We start from the raw sequence: 20,411 nt of genomic DNA on the forward strand, positions 1-20,411 counted from the left end.
TCTGCACTGAGAGAAGCTTTTCATGCCTCCTCTCCATTGTTAAAGAATAACACCCTTGGGCCTTAAACACAAGGTAGTCCCCATTCAATTGAAGGACTAATTTTCCTCTGTTAACATCTATCACAGCTCCTGCTGTGACTAGGAAAGGTCTTCCAAGGATGATGCATTTATCCTCCTCCTTCCTAGTGTCTAAGATTATGAAATCAGCAGGGATGTAAAGGCCTTCAACCTTTACCAACACGTCCTCTACCAATCCATAAGCTTGTCTTACTGACTTATCTGCCATTTACAATGAGAATATGGCAGGCTGTACCTCAATGATCCCCAGCTTCTCCATTACAGAGAGTGGCATAAGATTTATGCCTGACCCTAGGTCACACAGAGCCTTTTCAAAGGTCATGGTGCCTATGGTACAGGGTATTAAGAATTTACCAGGATCTTGTTTCTTTTGAGGTAAAGTTTGCTGAACCCATGTATCTAGTTCACCAATGAGCAAGGAAGGTTCACCTTCCCAAGTCTCATTACCAAACAACTTGGCATTCAGCTTCATGATAGCTCCTAGATATTGAGCAACTTGCTCTCCAGTTGCATCTTCATCCTCTTCAGAGGAAGAATAGTTTTCAGAGCTCATGAATGGTAGAAGGAGGTTTAATGGGATCTCTATGGTCTTTATATGACCTTCAGATTCCTTTAAGTCCTCAATAAGGAACTCCTTCTTGCTTGAGAGACATCCCCTGAGGTCTTCCTCATTGGGATTCACGTCCTCTCCTTCCTCTCTAGGTTCGGCCATGTTGATTATGTCAATGGCCTTGCACTCTCTTTTTGGATTCTCTTCAGTATTGCTTAGGAGAGTACTAGGAAGAGTTTCAGTGACTTTCTTACTCAGCTGGCCCACTTGTGCCTCCAAATTTCTGATGGAGGACCTTGTTTCACTCATGAAGCTTAGAGTGGCTTTAGACATATCAGAGACTATATTTGATAAGTTAGAGGTGCTCTGCTCAGAATTCTCTGTCTGTTGCTGAGAAGATGATGGAAAAGGCTTGCTATTGCTAAACCTGTTTCTTCCACCATTATTAAAGCCTTGTTGAGGCTTTTGTTGATCCTTCCATGAGAAATTTGGATGATTTCTCTATGAGGGGTTATAGGTGTTGCCAAAGGCTTCCCTAATGTAATTTACCTCTGCCATTACAAGGTTTTCAGGATCATAAGAATCTTCTTCAGGAGAGACCTCTTTAGTATTGTTGGATGCATTTTGCCATCCATTCAGACTTTGAGAAATCATGTTGACTTGCTGAGTCAACATTTTGTTCTGAGCCAATATGGCATTCAGAGCATCAATTTCAAGAACTCCCTTCCTTTGAGGCGTCCCATTACTCATGGAATTCCTCTCAAAAGTATACATGAATTGGTTATTTGCAACCATGTTAATGAGTTCTTGAGCTTCTGTAGGCGTTTTCTTTAGGTGAATGGATCCACCTGCAGAATGATCCAGTGACATCTTAGAGAACTCAGACAGTCCACTCTAAAAACATGTCAGAAGGACACTTTTTGGTCATCTGCTTGTATCTTTCCCAAGCTTCATAGAGGGATTCACCATCTTTTTGCTTGAAGGTCTGAACATCCACTCTAAGCTTGCTCAGCTTTTGAAGAGGAAAGAATTTAACCAAGAAGGCCGTGACCAGCTTATCCCAAGAGTTCAGGCTATCCTTAGGTTGTAAGTCCAACCATGTTCTAGCTCTGTCTCTTACAGCAAAAGGAAAAAGCATGAGCCTGTAGACTTTAGGATCTACTCCATTAGTCTTAACAGTCTCACAGATCTGCAAGAACTCAGTTAAAAACTGGTAGGGATCTTCTGATGGAAGTCCATGAAACTTGCAGTTTTGTTGCATTAGAGCAACTAGTTGAGGTTTTAGCTCAAAATTGTTTGCTCCAATGGCAGGAATTGAGATGCTTCTTCCATCAAACTTGGAAGTAGGTGTAGTATAATCACCAAGCATCCTCCTTGCATTATTGTTGTTGGGTTCGGCTGCCATATCCTTTTCTTGTTCGAAAATTTCAGTAAGGTTGTCTCTGGATTGTTGTAATTTAGCTTCTCTTAGTTTCCTCTTCAGAGTCCTTTCAGGTTTAAGATCAGCTTCAACAAGAATACCTTTTTCCTTGTTCCTGCTCATATGAGAAAGAAGAGAACAGAAAAGGAAGAGGAATCCTCTATGTCACAGTATAGAGATTCCTTTATATTAGTAGAAGAAGAAAGGAATAGAAGAAGGAGAAGAGTTTAGAATCCAAACACAAGGGTGAAGATAGGTTCAGATTCGTGAGATGAAGAGAAGTGTTAGTAAATAAATAAATAAATAGAAGAAGATGAGAGGGGGAGAATTTCGAAAATAAATTTTGAAAAAGAGTTAGTGATTTTCGAAAATTACAGGGAAATAAAATTAAAATTAAAATTTAAAACAATTAATTAATTAAAAAAAGAATTTTAAAAAGGAAGGAGAAATTTTCAAAAATTAGAGAGGAAAAAGTAGTTAGGTGGTTTTGAAAAAGATAAGAAACAAACAAAAAGTCAATTAGTTAGTTGAAAAAGATTTGAAAATCAATTTTAAAAAGATAAGAAGATAAGACGTTAGAAGGGATATTTTGAAATCAAATTTTTGAAAGAGATATGATTTAAAAAGATATGATAAAAAGATATGATTAAAAAGATATGGTTAAAAAGATTTAATTTTTAAAATTAAAATTAATTACTTGACTAACAAGAAACTAAAAGATATGATTCTAGAATTTAAAGATTGAACCTTTCTTAACAATAAAGTAGCAAACTTCAAAATTTTTGAATCAATCACATTACTTGTTAGTTAAGTTTTGAAAATTTGAAATAAAATAAGAAAAAGATTTTGAAAAATAGTTTTAAATTTTCAAAAATCATAAGATAAAAGTAAAAGAGATTTGATTTTTGAAAAAATATTTTGAAAAGATAAGATTTTTAAAATTGAAAATTTGACTTGACTTATAAGAACTAACTAATTTTAAAAAATTTTGACTAAGTCAACTCAAATTTTTGAAATTTTGAGAGAAATAAGGAAAAGATATATATATATATATATATATATATATATATATATATTATTTTTGAATTTTTAATGATGAGAGGGAAAAACATAAAAATGACCCAAAACATAAAAATTTTTGGATCAAAACCAATGATGCATGCAAGAACACTATGAATGTCAAGATGAACACCAAGAATACTTTGAAGATCATGATGAACATCAAGAACATATTTTTGAAAAAAATTTTGATGCAAAGAAAATATGTAAGACACCAAACTTAGAAATCTTTCATGTTTAGACACTATGAATGCAAAAATGCACATAAAAACATCATACAACACAAAACAAGAAAATTTAAAGATCAAACAAGAAGACTTACTAAGAACAACTTGAAGATCATGAAGAACACTATGAATGCATGAATTTTCGAAAAATGCAAGAACAAGATGAATATGCAATTGACACCAAACTTAAAACATGACATAAGACTCAAATAAGAAACACAAAATATTTTTTGATTTTTATGATTTTATAATTTTTTTATTTTTGTATATTTTTTTCGAAAACATATAGGAAAAATAAAATAAGAAATTCAAAATTTTTAATAAGAATTCCAGGAATCTTTCAATGTTAGTCTAAAGCTCCGGTCCAGAAATTAGACATGGCTTAATAGCCAGCCAAACTTCAGCAGGGCATTACATGCATTGTGGTGATTAGTTGAAGCCTCAGTCCAAAAGAATTTGAATATGGCTTTACAGCCAACCAGGCTACAACATGCTTCATGAAACACTAGAATTCATTCTTAAAAATTTAGAATAATTTTTTTCGAAAACAGAAGTAAAATTTTTTTGAAAGAATTTTGAAAATTTTATGAAAATAAAACAAAAAGAGAATTACCTAATCTGAGCAACAAGATGAACCGTCAGTTGTCCAAACTCGAACAATCCCCGGCAACGGCGCCAAAAACTTGGTGGACGAAATTGTGATCTCTAATAATGGCATTCAACTTGGTATGCGCATTTATAACTCAGCACTTTCTTCACAACCTTGCACAACTAACCAGCAAGTGCACTGGGTCGTCCAAGTAATAAACCTTACGTGAGTAAGGGTCGATCCCACGGAGATTGTTGGTATGAAGCAAGCTATGGTCATCTTGAAATTCTCAGTTAGGCGGATAATATATGGTTATGGAGTTTTCGAATAATAATAATAATAAATAAACAGAAAATAAAGATAGAAATACTTATGTAAATCATTGATGGAAATTTCAGATAGGCGTATGAAGATGCTGTGCTCCTTCTGAATCTCTGCTTTCCTACTACCTTCATCCAATCCTTTTTACTCCTTTCCATGGCAAGCTGTATGTAGGGCATCACCGTTGTCAATGGCTACATCCCATCCTCTTAGTGAAAAAGGTCCAAATGCTTTGTCACAGCACGGCTAATCATCTGTCGGTTCTCGATCATGCTGGAATAGAATCCATTGATTCTTTTGCGTTTGTCATCACGCCCAACAATCGCGAGTTTGAAGCTCGTCACAGTCATTCAATCCCTGAATCCTACTCGGAATACCACAGACAAGGTTTAGACTTTCCAGATTCTCATGAATGCCGCCATCAATTCTAGCTTATACCCCGAAGATTCTGATTAAGGAATCTAAGAGATATGCGTTCGGTCTAAGGTAGAACGGAAGTGGTTGTCAGTCACGCGTTCATAGGTGAGAATGATGATGAGTGTCACGGATCATCACATTCGTCATGGTGAAGTGCAACGAATATCTTAGAACAGGAATAAACTGAATTGAATAGAAAATAGTAGTAATTGCATTAAAACTCGAGGTACAGCAGAGCTCCACACCCTTAATCTATGGTGTGTAGAAACTCCACCGTTGAAAATACATAAGTGATGGTCCAGGCATGGCCGAATGGCCAGCCTCCAAAATGTGATATGAATTCAAAAATAGGGAGAATGACCCCTTGTACAATTGTAAAAGTTCTATTTATACTAGACTAGCTACTAGGGTTTACAGAAGTAAGTAATTGATGCAGAAATCCACTTCCGGGGCTCACTTGGTGTGTTCTTGGGCTGAGCTTGAGCTTTACACGTGTAGAGGCTTCTTTTGGAGTTGAACGCCAAGTTGTAATGTGTTTTTGGCATTCAACTCTGGTTCGTGACGTGTTTCTGGCGTTTGACTCCAGAATGCAGCATGGAACTGGCGTTGAACACCAGTTTACGTCATCTAATCTCGAATAAAGTATAAACTATTATATATTGCTGGAAATCTCTGGATGTCTACTTTTCAACGCCGTTGAGAGCGCACCATTTGAAGTTCTATAGCTCCAAAAAATCCATTTCGAGGGCAGGGAGGTCAGAATCCAACAGCATCAGCAGTCCTTTGTCAGCCTTCTTATCAGAGTTTTGCTCAGGTCCCTCAATTTCAGCCAGAAAATACCTGAAATCACAGAAAAACACACAAACTCATAGTAAAGTCCAGAAATGTGAATTTAGCATAAAAACTAATGAAAACATCCCTAAAAGTAGCTAGATCCTACTAAAAATTACCTAAAAAATAATGCCAAAAAGCGTATAAATTATCCGTTCATCATATGCCACATCCTGTAAAGTTACCATGCACTTCCCAATGGCATGTGAAACGTATGGTTCTCGGGACGCCATTGCTCCACAAATGTAGTAATTAGTGGCTCATCAAGCTTAAACCAATAATCATTTAGCCTTGCAACATGTAGTAATCTGGCACTATCTAGATACGAAATTATACGATCATGCATTATCATATTTTGTTGCCTATGAATGCTCCTTACACATCGAGTTGGATGATAAAACAAGAATATACAGTCGCAACTCAACAACGCATAATAACAACAAAAATATATATTAAAAGTGAAATCCACACCTAAAGCCCACAACAACCATAATATTCCTAAGCATTTTAACCCTAAAATGTTAACAAATATCTAATTTACAAACTATATACATTACATTAAGATAACGCAATGTTTACTAGCATCAATTATATAGATTGTAAACAAGTTTGACAACTGACCTCTTCGTCGATAAATCCGGCAACGTGCGCAATACCATTCAATCGATACATGTCTCCTTCGTTCCTAACCATCTTTCACCAAACTGCTTATTCCCTGTGCTGCTTAGCCCCGCTGTGCACTTTTCCCCTCCGCCGCCCACTGAAGCTTCAACCACCATGTTTAGCAGCTACCGTCACTGCCCTCCAGAACCTTATGTGCCTGCACCAGTGCCCATTTGGCAATGCTCCACCATTAACTTAGAGGATTCTTCTTCCTTCTCCACTGTAGACCGTCTTCTTCCCTAACTCTCCTTCTTTCGAAGAGCTTGCTCTCTGTCAATGGGGGCTCTCCTTGGCACACATTACTCGTGGGAAGCTATTGAGGGTTTCAATAGATACATAACTCGTACTAGGCTATTGTGCCTTAGCTTTATGCACGTGAATCGTGCTAGGCTATTGTGCCTTAGGTTTTTGCACGTTAATCATGCTAGGGTATTGTGAGTATACTTTTTGCGCATTAATTATGCTAGGGTATTGTGAGTTACCTTTTTGTATGTAAATCGTGCTACTCTTAATGGTTTAGGTTGAAAAACGTGTAATCTAGTCTATCCTAGGACGAGTTACATTCAACTTGAAAAGTTCAATGTCTTGGGATAATTTATCTGCATTTCGTGAAGGAGTTTGATGCATAAATCATCCTAGGATGTAGTGTTTTACATATTATCAAAAATACAAAGCCTTGGGATGATTTATATATTAATAGGTTTAGAGGATTCATGTGGTAAAATTTGATTTAGGGCAATTTGATAATATCAATCCCTTTTTTATTTTATTTAAATAAAAAGCCCTTTTATAAGGATTCTTTAAAACTATTTGTGAAGTTATTGGTTTTTATAGAATAACATTTGAGGTATTAACATAATTCAGATGGACTTTAGAAAACTTCTGAGGTCTCAATCGAGTTCATGAAAATACCTTGATTTTGAAATAAAATTTAGAATAAAATGCAAGATAAAAACTTAAAGATAAATAAGAGATAAGATTTAAAAGATGAATACCAAAAAGTATATTGATTTGGCTAAAATGTCTATGTCTAATCCTCAAGATAACATGAGAATTTTACAATATGAGTGACAATACGCAAGGATATTATTTTTTCATATCTTGCCAAATTGAGATTTGAGTCATGTTAGATCATAAACCAAAGTAAGAACTTAATATATTCTTTCCTCAAGCGTTCTTAAGACCACGAGACTCAGATTAAATCAAATGCAAATTTAAAACCCTTAGATATTCTTTATACAAGTTTTCTTAGTCTAAGTCTTAACTCAGATTGGATCAAACCTAAAACTCTATATATTATTTTCTTAAGCCTTTTCAAAACTAAGACCGACTTAGATTAGATCTCAAACTAGTCTAAGAATCTTAGTCTAAGAAAGATTCATTTCTTAACATTGAAAATAATAAAAATATGTTTAGTTGGTCTATTTTTAAATTATATTTTTAATATTTTAGAATACAAAATTAAATTTTTATTAAATATATAATTTTAGTTATTTAATTTTTTTATTAAGTAAACAATTTATTTTTATACAGTATTAAACATGAGGTAAATTATTATCCTAAAATAATTAATTATATTTATATAAATCTACCATTAAAAAATAAGATTAGAAAAAACTAATAATTAACTATTATTTACTATAACACTTTTAATTTAGTGAGTATGTACTCAATACTAAACAAAAAATTCAACAAATTTAGAAGGATACTTTTACTACTAGAAAATTAGTTATTATAAACGGATATTTCTGATGAATTTTATCCCACGAAAATACAGACGAAATTTTAGAGAAATTTTTTTGTTGGAAAATAAAAAAATGAATTAGCATAAATTACAGACGGAAAACAGAATCCGTTAATAATTTTATCGGTAAATTTAATTTTTTTCGTGGAAAATGGTTACAAACAAAAAATTCGTCTGTAATTAAATAGACAAAAATACTGCGTCTTATTAAATTATTACAGACAGAAAATTTCGTCTGCAATTTAAAATTTTTCGTCGAAAAATTTTAATTTAAACCTACCTTCATCCCCACTCTATCGAGATCTCTTCTTTTTCTTCCTTCTTTCTCTCTTTCTCTTCTTTCACACCCTAAAATCCTAACTAACCACAATTTCTCTCAGAAATGGTGTTTCACCATCGCAGAAAACTCATGCCAAAAATCTGCGAGTCCCTCTGCCACGTGGAGCAGAATTGTTCTTCAAACTATGATGATTGCCTCAAAATCTGCATCACCAACCCCCAATACTACTATTATTCCCAACCACCGCCACCGCCACCGATTCCTCCTCTCCCATTAGACGATACATCAGACCATGGAAAAAGCCACGCACTCTCGCCCTACTTGGTCCTTGCTCTCTCCGTTATCGGAGCTACTTTCTTCATTGTTATTTGTTGTGCAATCTCCACGAGAATCTTCAGAAGGAGGAGAAGATTCTTATCGCCACCGTTGAATCTTCGAACACAGAATAATACGCGTGATGATTTCTTCGTTGATGATGAGCACGGTCCTGTGGTGGACCACCCGATCTGGTACATCCATACACCCTATCGAGCTCTGTTAGCTGCAATTCTTCTATTCCATATGTCTTACTAATGAATCACCTGCAATTTTTCTATTGGTGATAAAGCCATCAGAAGAAAGTCAAATTTTGTTACTGATGATAAAGCTAACCAAGGCAAGCTTGTCTCTACTTAAATCCTCCTGCATATATACGATAGAATAATATTTGGTTTGGATAATAACTAATTTTCAAATAAGTCCATATAGTTAAAAAATTTGTAATCGTGTGATTTTTTTTGTTGTGTGTGGAGGAAGGCATTCTTCTCTTCATTTAGGCTTTGGCTTTTAGAGTTTTAGAATTTTGTTGTATTTTCATTCTTCTCTTCATTACATGTTCCTTTTAACATTGATTTTTTTCTTTCTTTCTCGTTTTATAGTTAACTTACTTGCTTATTTATGTTCTCATTTTATGTTTTACCTTGCTATTGATATTTGTTGATTAGGTTCTTGAGTGTTTTGAACTTTAACCTGATAACAGTGTGTTTCTAGAGCTAATTCCTATATTCCCCAAGGTTATTGTTCTAAGTTTTTCTTATTTCAATATCTGATATTGATTAGACAAGTTTTAATACTCTGGTTTTATTTATTTATTTTTTTTGCAATCTCATGCTTCACAGATTCTTGGATTTAAGTTTCAATATTATTAGCACATGGAAGTCAGCTGCCCTGTTTCCTTTGGGCTCTATAAGCTCACAGCATTACTGGTGAAACAAGATTTTATTGATATTGATATTGCTGTTGCTTGTGAATGGTTCCTTGAAATCATTTCTCTAACAAAACTCGCTCTTATTTTCATGTTTCTTTTATATTTGATTTAGTCCTTGTATTCCTACTTACATGACTGGTTTCTACAAGTGGCCCTACTGCTGACTAATGAGGCCAAGTGTAAGAAAAAAACTTCCCACTCTTCATCAAATATTGTTTGTTACATTTCTCTTCTTCTAAGTTGGAACATATATAGTGGCTCTTGCTTTTTAATTGCATAGGTGGGAGGTCAAGCTGGAAGATTTAGCAATGGCCTCAGGCCTTGTTGGAAATATTTGCATGATGTTTCTGTTCTTTCTAGTATTAAGAGTGTCTTCGCTTTTGCAGTTCATTGGCCTAACTTTAGAGGGAATTATCAAGTACCACATCTAGCTAGGACCACCGCAATGGTCCTCTTTACAGCCCATGGACTTTGCTACATTATCTTTTGGGACAACACTAATCAAATCTAAAAGGTAAATTCAATAAGCAACTTGTTCAATGCAAAGTCCTTGTTTAATGCAAAGTCCTTTTTCAATCATAAACTATATAGGCTAACATTGCAAGATCTTTCATTGTAGATGCTCATGTGGAATAAAGTTGGCGTCTCAAATGTGGCTGGAGAAGTAGCTTTGATACCAGGATTAGCCATGTGGGCCACTAACTCACCTTTGATAAGGCAAAAGTTTTATGAAATTTTTTTCTACACTCATCAACTATACATAGTTTTTGTAGTCTTTTATGTACTACATGTAGGATTTTCTTCTTTCTGTGTGTTTCTTACAAGCTTTTACTTATTCTTGATCGATCGCTACCTCAGGTTCCTATAGTCCCAGCAAAAAATTTAGCTGGTTTCTGCTCGATCTTATCTTGTAAAACTATTGAACTGAATTTCTCCAAGAATCTAGGCGAATGATAAGTTTTATATCTGAATTTGTCTCCATTTTAAGCAACATAGTATTTATTTCAATTTTCTCTCATGTTGCTACAATAGGATTGTGCTATACTCCTACAAGTGTGCTAATCCTGTGTTATTGATCTGATCTAATTTCGTTTGGTTATATTTGCAGCTCTGATTCCTTTGACGGAGTTTAGAGAGCAAGAGATTATGAACAAGTATGCAGTTTAAACTGATATTGAGGTTCTTGATTTATATATTTATTTATTTTTGGGTACAATTCTCTGTTTCATTGTTCTTTAGAGTATAGTTTAGAAAAAATTAGGATCATATAGTTTAGAAACTCACCAATCTCTTATTCAATAGAAGGTACACTACTCAAAGTTCCCTTTTTACACCAAATTATTATTTCCAATATTTGTCAATGTTCTTTTGTTACTACTACCATGACCATGTAATATTAGTCATCTAGCTATACTTTAGGAACAATAGTCCTTAGACAATAGCATTTGGGAATCAGTGGTAATCTGTTGACAATTTAATATTAAAAATCTTGATTCATACCTATTGTTAAGCTCATAGATGATGGCTACGCAGAAACGTAGATGAATTGCTAGGCAAACGCAAACGTCTGAGGCCGGGAAATGTTTCTTCTCGTCGAGAAGTTCCAAAGGATATTCCTAGGCCTCCCATATGTAAAGTCTAAAACTCCAGCAGGACTTGTGACTGGCCCTGAAGTGCATGATGAGAAAGGGATAGAATGCATGAGAGCTTCTGGAAGGCTTGCTGCACAGGTTCTTCAATATGCTGGCACCTTAGTCAGGGTGAGTTGCTTATGCTTTTTTTGCCGATCAATCACTCCTAGTATGTCTCCTAGATAAAATCTTGACTGCTCATTATGGAACTAAATAGCCAATTTATTATTACTCTAGTGATATTGATGAACAGTGCAACTCCCTGATCCCTATATGTCCCTTTTGCTTATATAAATACACGGATTGATATGTTTTATTAAGAGGGAAACAAAATCAATTTTATGTTAGTTTTAACTTCTGTTGACAGCCAGGCATAACAACTGATGACATTGACCAAGCTGTTCACAAAATGATAGTTGATAATGGTGCATACCCATCCCCTCTTGGCTATGGTGGTTTTCCAAAGAGTGTCTGCACATCCATGAATGAATGCATTTGCCATGGAATACTGCATTCCCGTGTGCTTGAGGTCCGTCTGCAAGACCATTCTTTTCCTTTTAAATGAGATCATGCATCCTATGTGAAGAATATTTTGATACATTTATTTGTTTATTTATGTTTGCAGGATGGTGATTTAATCAACATTGATGTTACCGTTTATTGAAAGGAAGGACAATGGGAAGATGGCTGAAGGATCAAAAGGAGAGGAAAAAGCAGGAAATTAGGACTCATAATTCTCAGTTGCATGCTGCAGTATCCGTGGCAGGCATAGCTGCTGCCGTTGCAGCCATTGCAGCTTTAATAGAGTGTACATTGTAGAATCAATAGAGTATACATAGTTGCCATAAAGTTCTACACTTACCATATGAGTGGTCTCTAGCTTAGCTTGCATTGTTCAAAAAATTTTAGAAAATTCTAAGGAAGCTACTCTACTAATGTTTCTGAGACATGGATGTAATTTTCACTCCAAATGAATGTATAACTGTATATTATTGAATAAGTAGAGTTATATACAAAGAAATATTATATAGATAATCTATTTTTTATATATCTCAAAGAAAAAAAATATATAATTTATATGAGTTGATTTGAGTTTTTTTATATTTATTTTGTATGAAAACAGGTTTATTTTACAATAGAAAAATTTAAAAAAAATATTTTACCTTACTGACAGATTTACAGATGGATTTTTTATCTGTAATTAGAGTGTGAGATGATTTTTCAAAGTTCAAATTACAGACGAAAAATCTGTCGAAAAATTCGTCTGTAATCACATACGAAAAATCTGTCTAAAAATTCGTCTGTAATTACAGATAAAAAATCCGTTGGAAAATTCGTCGCCTCAAGGAAATGGATGAAGAATTTACAGAGGGAAAATCTGTCGGTAACTGGTAAAAATCCGTCGGTAAATAATTTCCGACGGGGCTTTTACAGAAAAACAAAATCCGTCGGTAACCAAAAATCCATCTGTAATAAAGACTAAATCTATCTATAAATCTATCTGTATTAATCTATTTTAATTTCTAATTTTATTTTATTGATTATTTTTTCTTATGAAAAGATATAATAAATAAATTGACCATCTCAGGAAGGGATATAATAACTCTCTCTCTATATACAGAATATAAGAACCCATGAAATTGTTAAAAAGGTCAATTGATTTGGAAAAGAGAAAAAAACAACATTGACCACCTTACTTTATCTATTCTATCTATTCTATTATATAAAAATCAGATTTCTACATTTAATGATAAAGCTGACGTGGCATGCTTTTGAGAGTGTTTCTTATTTTATTTCTTTTAACTCATTAAATACAATTTATTATGAGATTAATTATATTAACTAATTAATTTGATTAGTATTTAAAGATTACATAATTATTATAATTTATATCAATTTATTTTAATAGTATTTTTTAATTTATTTCTTTTAATATTTTGGTAATATTTTAAATTTATTTTTTAATTTATTAAATCAAATTAGGTATATTAGTTATGTATATTAATTAATTGATTTGATTAAATTATTAATAATCAAAATAATAAATTTATGAATAAAATAAACAACTGAGATATTTTTAACTAATAATTAAATCAAATTAAATTATATGTATTGAGTCAAATTCAAATCATTTGAATTAAATACTAAACTAAAATATGATAATTTCTTGCTTATTCAAATTGAATGCAATAAATACAAATTAATTTTGTTAGATAATCATGATTTTTTGGTCTTCTATATATAGACGGCCAAACAAAATTATAAGAATCATCATTTTTATCGCTCTTGCTATTTCAACTCTTCTTTTCTTCTTTTTTTTATATAAAATTTCTTTTATATATAAATGAGAATGTATGGATTAGGGGTGTTCGCGGTGCGGTTTGGTTCGGTTAATTAAGAAAAAGTCATCCGATCCAATCGTTTATTAAGACTGCGGTTCGATTTGGTTCGGTTTTTTTGTCGAGATCATCCGAACCAAACCAAACCAATTAAAATCGGTTTGGTTCGGTTCGGTTTGTTCGGTTTTTTAATTATTAAAAAAGATTTAAATAAACAAAAAAATAAAAAAAATAATTTACATTTAACAGAGACCAAACCCTAAATTGTCCCAATTTCACAAACCCTAACCTCAATTTCAGAGCAAGAATATAACTCAATCCAAATTTATCAATTACAGAATTCAAACCCTAAACCTAATCCTAATTTCACATTAACAGAATTCAAAGCATAGCAATTTCATCAATAAAAAATCAAAACATATATTAAAATCTGTGACAACTGCGGAACAGAGGCAGGCAAGAGGCAGAGACAGTGGCAATTAGTGAAGCTGTGAACAAACTGCATAAACAAATACCACAAATATATCACGTCCGTTCTTGATGATTCCTTGACGATCGAATACATGTTTATCATGGCGAAAAATAAGTATAGTGCCAGACATTGAAGGGAGTAATAACAAGGTAGTGTGATCTTAGTATAAAAAGAAAACTGAAATTTCATGTTATGATGAAGATACAAATGCTTTCTTCATTGCTTATAATAATAGAAGATCCCTGTTTACCAAAGAGAAAAGCAGTAAAGTAATTGAACCAATACTAACAAAAACAAAAACTACTGAACACCACTCTCAAGAACTGGTTGAGTTCTTGTGACAGCTGCAGAAGGCATTTTACTATTGCCAACCCATCTACTTTCAAGAACCAAATCTTCATTGGCTTGTCTTTCCATGTCCTGAATTCTTTTAGCCTTCACAAGTCTAAAACAAAGAACCCCTACATAAACCACTGCAATCAACCCGAAAAACCCAACCACAAAGCCAATCAGCCACAGAATTAATAAAGACATTTATTCAATTCAGGATTACCTCATCAATAATCAATAATAGCAGTAGTGAACCCTAAACTCAAAATAAAAAAACAAATTAAAATGAAGAACAAATTAAAAATTTAATAATGGCAGTGAACCAAAAACAACAATCAATAATCAAGAACAAATTTATAACAAGAAAGCCACGAATTTGAATCGAATGGAAAGCTACAAGAAATGGTGTTGGAAAGTCCAAGTAAAAGCAGAGGCTCAACAAAATCAGACAGCAGAATAGAAATAAAAGTGAAACATATTCAAGGAAGGAAGAAGAAAATCAACAATCAGAAGCAATTTCAGTAAATCAACAACAAATAAATTAAACCATGAACAAAAACCAGCAACAAATATATCCTGAAACGGAAATTGAACAACAATATACAAAAATCAACAACAAATTAAACCAAGAACAAAAATCAGCAACAAATATACACTGAAACAGAAATTGAACAACAATGAATCAATGATTATTGAACAGAAATTGAATACCTGAATTGGAGGCTCTATATCTGACTTGACTCGGTGGCTGGGTGGCGGGTGCTGTCCGCGTCTCCGCGAGGCCAGAAACGATGCTGTGGGTGGCTGGGTGGTGCTGTCTCCGCGAGGCCAGAAACGATGCTGTGGGTGGCAGGGGTGGTGCTGGCTCCGCGACGATGGTGTTGGTTGGTGCTATCCGCGAGGAGGTGCTGGGACGAAGGGTTCGGCGGCGCTGTGTGAAAGCTGGAAGGGTTCGGCGGCGCTGGGAGGTGGGAAGAGGAAGGGGTTCGTCGGCGCAGGGAGATGGTGGGAGGAAGGGGTTCACGCAGGTTGGGAGTGGGAGGTGTTGGCTGTTGCGAGAGTGGGAGTCGGTTTTGAGAGTGGAGAGCGCAGAGTGAATGTGAGGGTTGGCGGCTAGGTTAGGTCAGGTTGTGGGGGGGTGGGTGTAGGGGGAGGGTTGGTTTTGTTTTAGTTTTTTTTGAACCGGTTCGGTTCGGTTCGGTTAGGGTTTTCATTGTCAGAACCGAAAACCGAACCGAACCGCAATAAAAACAGCAAAACATAATTTTTTCGGTTTTTTCGGTTTTTGGTTTTTTCGGTTCGGTCGATCGGTTTTGTTCGGTCCGGATCGGTTTTGAACATCCCTAGTATGGATGAATAGTGTTTCGTTGATTGTTTGTTTGTAATTCGAAAATATCTCAATTTAGGTATTACCGTTGCTGATGGAATTGGACGATAATATGCTTGGCATACTTGCGGCTTAAGAAATCAGGCCATGTGTTCGAGGGGCACCGATGCAAACTTTTGGAGCTGCCAACTGCCGCTGAATTCATCATATGGCCGAAGCAAATTATGATATAGTGAATAAACGTTCATGCATGCATGCTATTCTTCTTTATATATATGTATCCCTCTATTTTTACAATTCACATCTTTATATATAGATTCTTTTTTACATTATTTAAATTTGATATTTTTTATTTTTACGCTTCTAATAATTTTTTGTCTTAATATTCTGTTCTCATCAATTTTCATATTTTATTTTAGGTGAACTTTGTGGTTCAAATATAATCATTCATGTCATTATTGAATGTTATAAAATTGACTTGATATTAACAATAAATAATTCAAAAAAGGTATTTTTTTGGAATAATCCACCTAAATTCAAATTGTTACGTTAAACAGATGATGATAAATATTTTTATATTAGATTTGTTATAAAAGAAACTTATAGAAATGTTATATTATATGATATAATTTGATTATATATTTTTTTATCTTCAATCTAAATTATTTGAATTGGCATACTATTTATTTTTAAATTTAATTAAATATCTAAATATCTTATAATTTAATATAATTTAATTTATATAAATACATGACTTTTAATATTTATGTAATAAATTCTAGAGATATTTTTACAAGTTATAATTTTTTATCTGTATATTTAACTTTTAATAATATTTTTTATTTATTAATATATTATTTCATACTTATTTATATATATATATATATATAATTTTATAATTTTGAATTATTGTATAAATATAATTAATATAATTTTATTTCTATTATTTGAATATTAATAATGCGTTAGGAATTTTTATTGTATAAGTTACTTCGAAAAAAAAATAATAAAATTTTATTTATAAAAATTTAAGCTTGAGCATTTATTATGAGTAACCTTAAATTTTAATTTATTTTTTATATTATATAAATATTAAATTCTTTGATTAAACACTTATTTGTTTATAATAGGATATTATATATAATTTTTATATTGGCAAAAAATTTCAAATGCTCCACAAATGATATATTTTAGGTAATTGTATATTTTTTATTATTTTAAAAATCATTATATATTTTTAGAATTGTTTAATTATGTTTATTATTTTAAAAGAATTGGTATTATTAGAGACCAACTAATGTTTATAATAGTCTAAAATTGAAAAAATAAAAATACAAAATATTAATACTCTGAATTTTCGAAGTATAAATTTTAAAATAAATATATGTGATTATGATTAATGGTTATAATTGGAGGTTTTTATTTTATTCTAATTTTTTCAGAACATATTTGCCTTATTTACGTTTTATTTTTTCATTGATTGCTTTTTTTTGGTATACTTAACTATCATTAGTTTATATCAATTGAAATTTATACATTGAATAAAATAGTCACGTGGCTAAAAAAATAAACTAACAAATATTTTTATTTTTAGTAAAAATTTATGTTGCTTTAACTTTTTTTTCTACGTCACATCTTATATTTTTACTATATTTATAAGAAAATTTTTATTCAAATTAAGAAAGTTTTTTAATTATTTTTCTTTCTTTTAGTTTTAAATATTATTTATTAATATAATAAAAAAAAGTAAAAATAACAATAATTACTCACATAATTAAAATAGACATCCTAATATATCCATGATATTATGTATACCAAGAATTATTATATATAATAAATAATTATTTATTTTTTATAATTACTATTTATATAATTTATTACATAATTTTCTCCTCTTAATATCAATATTTAATGAATATAAGATACAAAATATTATTTATATTATTTAACATACAAAACAAATATCTTAAGTCATCATCTAGAACAAGAAGTATAATAGTGCAAATACTTACTTACTTATCTATTTTATTTATTCTATTATATAAAAATTGATTTTTTGCACTTAATGATAAAGCTGGCATGGCATGCTTCTCAGAGTGTTTCCTGATTTATTTCTTTTTATTAAATACAATATATTACGATGGCTTAATAATTATATCAACTAATTGATTTGATTAGATATTTAAGTATCACACAATTTAATATTATGTATATCAATTAATTGAATATAATTGTTAGAGTATAATTAGGATCAATTTGATCAATTAGCATTATTTAACATATCTGAATATTTGTTATAGTATATTACGTCTTTATTATTTTGATTCTCTTATCATCTATAAATATTCTTCTATATTGTATCATTCTACACAACTTGAGTACTCACAAACCTTTTTTCTATTACTCTCTCTCCCCTTTCTAACATGATATTAGAGCCATGGTATCCTCTTTGAGGAGGATAAGTTGAATTTCTTCTAGTAAAATCATCGTACTTTTCATATTTTTTTTCTGTGCCATTTTTTTCTTTCTCTTTTGTCAGTGCTCTGATATTTTTCTGAGCTCACTGATTAGCTCATCCACTACTTACTTATTCACTTGGAGAAATCATATGTTTTTCGTCACCTTTCGATAATTTGTTATCTCTTCGCACTTTGTCACTTTTCAGCAGTTTTCTGGCAGTTCACCATCTTTTCAGCAGTTTTGTCTACGTTCTCTTCCGACAATTTCGTCTATGTTTTCTTCCGGCAGTTTTGTCTGCGCTTCCTTCCGACAGTTCCGTCTGCGCTTCCTTTCGGCAGTTCTGTTTGCGCTTCCTTCCAACAGTTCCGCCTACGCTTCTGTGCTTTCTTCTGACAATTCTATCTGCGCTTTCTTTAGGCAGTTCCGTTTGTACCCATTTTATCAATTTATGCATTTTTTTTATTTAGTTGTTTCAAATAAGTTTCAAGCTCAAGTTGTCACTTGAGTTTGAGGGGAGATGTTAGAGTATAATTAGGATCAATTAGATCAATTAGCATCTTTTAACATATTATAGGATATTACACCTTTATTATTTTGATTCTTTTAGCACCTATAAATACTCTTCTATATTGTATCATTCTACACAACTTGAATATACACAAATCTTTTCTCTACTGCTCTAATAAATACAATTTAATTTAGTTAGAAATTCATTGTTTTATAGTCTTCTATAAACATGACGGAATAAAATTGTAAAAATATTCTTTTTATTACTTTTGATATTTTAACTCTTTTTTCTTTTTTTTTCTCTTTATGTGTAATTTGTTGATTTAATGATGAAATATACTCATGTTAATTCTATCATATAATAATTTATTTTTCTCCTATGACCTATATAATTTGTTTTCTTGAATTATTTCCTATTTTTTATGACTTTATAATTTAAATAAAAAAGCAAAGAAAGAAAAAAAAAACGATGGCCAAAAGCAGAAACTAGAAACCTAAAGCAATAATATCATTCCTCAATATTATTATTATTAATATGAACTTTATTATTTTTTTCTAACATTTTTTAATATGAGCTTCATTTTTTTATTATTATTAATGCTTTTATTATTTTCTTCATTAATTATAAATCTCCTTATAATAATTTTTGGATAGAATATCTTTTTGGTCTAATAGATTTTTTCATATTTTTTGTCAAAAATAATTTATATTAAGAGAAAAAAAGAAGATACAAATTAAATTTTATAATTTAAATTTAAATAAGATGTGCAAAGGTGAATTCATTTGGTAGATTTAAACTCTTTGTATTATCGTCACTGAAAATTTTAAATACTATTAGGAATTTCTAGATATTTTTTATCTTACTGTTCTTAAATTATACATTATATTGTGTATTTGAAAAGTTTCAACTTTTTTAAAATAAGTGTAACATTATATACTTTTTTTTTTTTATACAAAGGGATAATGAAGTTGAAGTAAGTAACAAAATTGATTATATAATAAAATACAAATTTTTAGAATTTCTAGCACAATCGACAAATTTTTAGTTTCAAAATTAATTTTTATTCTGTTTTTTATATTTTATTTGATTTTTTACAATTTTTTATTCTCTTAATTAATTATGATTGTAATAATTCATCACAAAATTTGTGTTTTGTAGAAAAAAATTATCAATCATAAAATACAGAAGACTTAACCAAAAAATTTAAAAATTTTTGATTAATCACAAAATAAAAAATTATGAATTGTACTTTAATTATGTTGTAAAATACAAAAGAGCTATTTAAAATTAGTTTTTTTACCATTAATGTTAACTTAAATTATAATAAGATAAAAAGTAAAAATTGTATATAATAATTTATTTAATCATTTATACTACTAAAATTATTTTTTATTATATCCCATTCGTTTTTATTCATTGGTGATCTTTGATTGCCTATTTTAAATAAAAATTTGAATTGATTGAATTAATTTTTTGTCAATCAGTAATATAATTATTGTGACATTTACTTTGCTCAGTAATATTTTTAAATTTATTTAATCTGACTAATCATTTCTTTCTTATTTTTATACTAATTTAACTAGTTAAAGTTAATAAATTTTAGTTATTTTAATTCTTGCAACTTTTTATCCTAATAATGTATTTCAATTAATGCATTAATATAATTTTAATATTTATATGTCATTAATAATAATAATCTCACTTTAAAGTGACATTTTATCCCTAATATATATATATATATATAGAAAATATATTATTTTTTATATGATTAGATTAGACATATTTATATTTAATTTATTTGATTACTTAATTAGAATTAATTATATTAAAAGATTAGATTAGGATTATGATAGACTAATTATATTGTTATTAATTAATTATATTAAAAGATTAAGATTATGATGGATTATTATTATTTT

General features: G+C 31.0%; 1 protein-coding gene and 1 non-coding gene across 2 annotated transcripts in view; both read left to right on the forward strand.

Annotated features, from left to right (window-relative positions):
- The first annotated feature begins 1,530 nt into the window (after positions 1-1,530).
- On the forward strand, positions 1,531-1,634 carry LOC130978325 (small nucleolar RNA R71). Its single transcript, XR_009085975.1, has one exon. It is a non-coding gene; the product is annotated as a small nucleolar RNA R71 (small nucleolar RNA).
- A 16,621-nt stretch (positions 1,635-18,255) lies between these two features.
- Positions 18,256-20,411, forward strand: part of LOC130975145 (uncharacterized) — an 83,428-nt gene continuing 81,272 nt past the window's right edge. Inside the window, exon 1 of the mRNA XM_057899973.1 lies at positions 18,256-18,413. Coding sequence (XP_057755956.1) covers positions 18,256-18,413 — 158 coding nt within the window. The remainder of the gene's footprint in view (positions 18,414-20,411) is intronic.

Source organism: Arachis stenosperma, chromosome 4 (genome assembly GCF_014773155.1).
Source record: "Arachis stenosperma cultivar V10309 chromosome 4, arast.V10309.gnm1.PFL2, whole genome shotgun sequence".
NCBI lineage: Eukaryota > Viridiplantae > Streptophyta > Magnoliopsida > Fabales > Fabaceae > Arachis > Arachis stenosperma.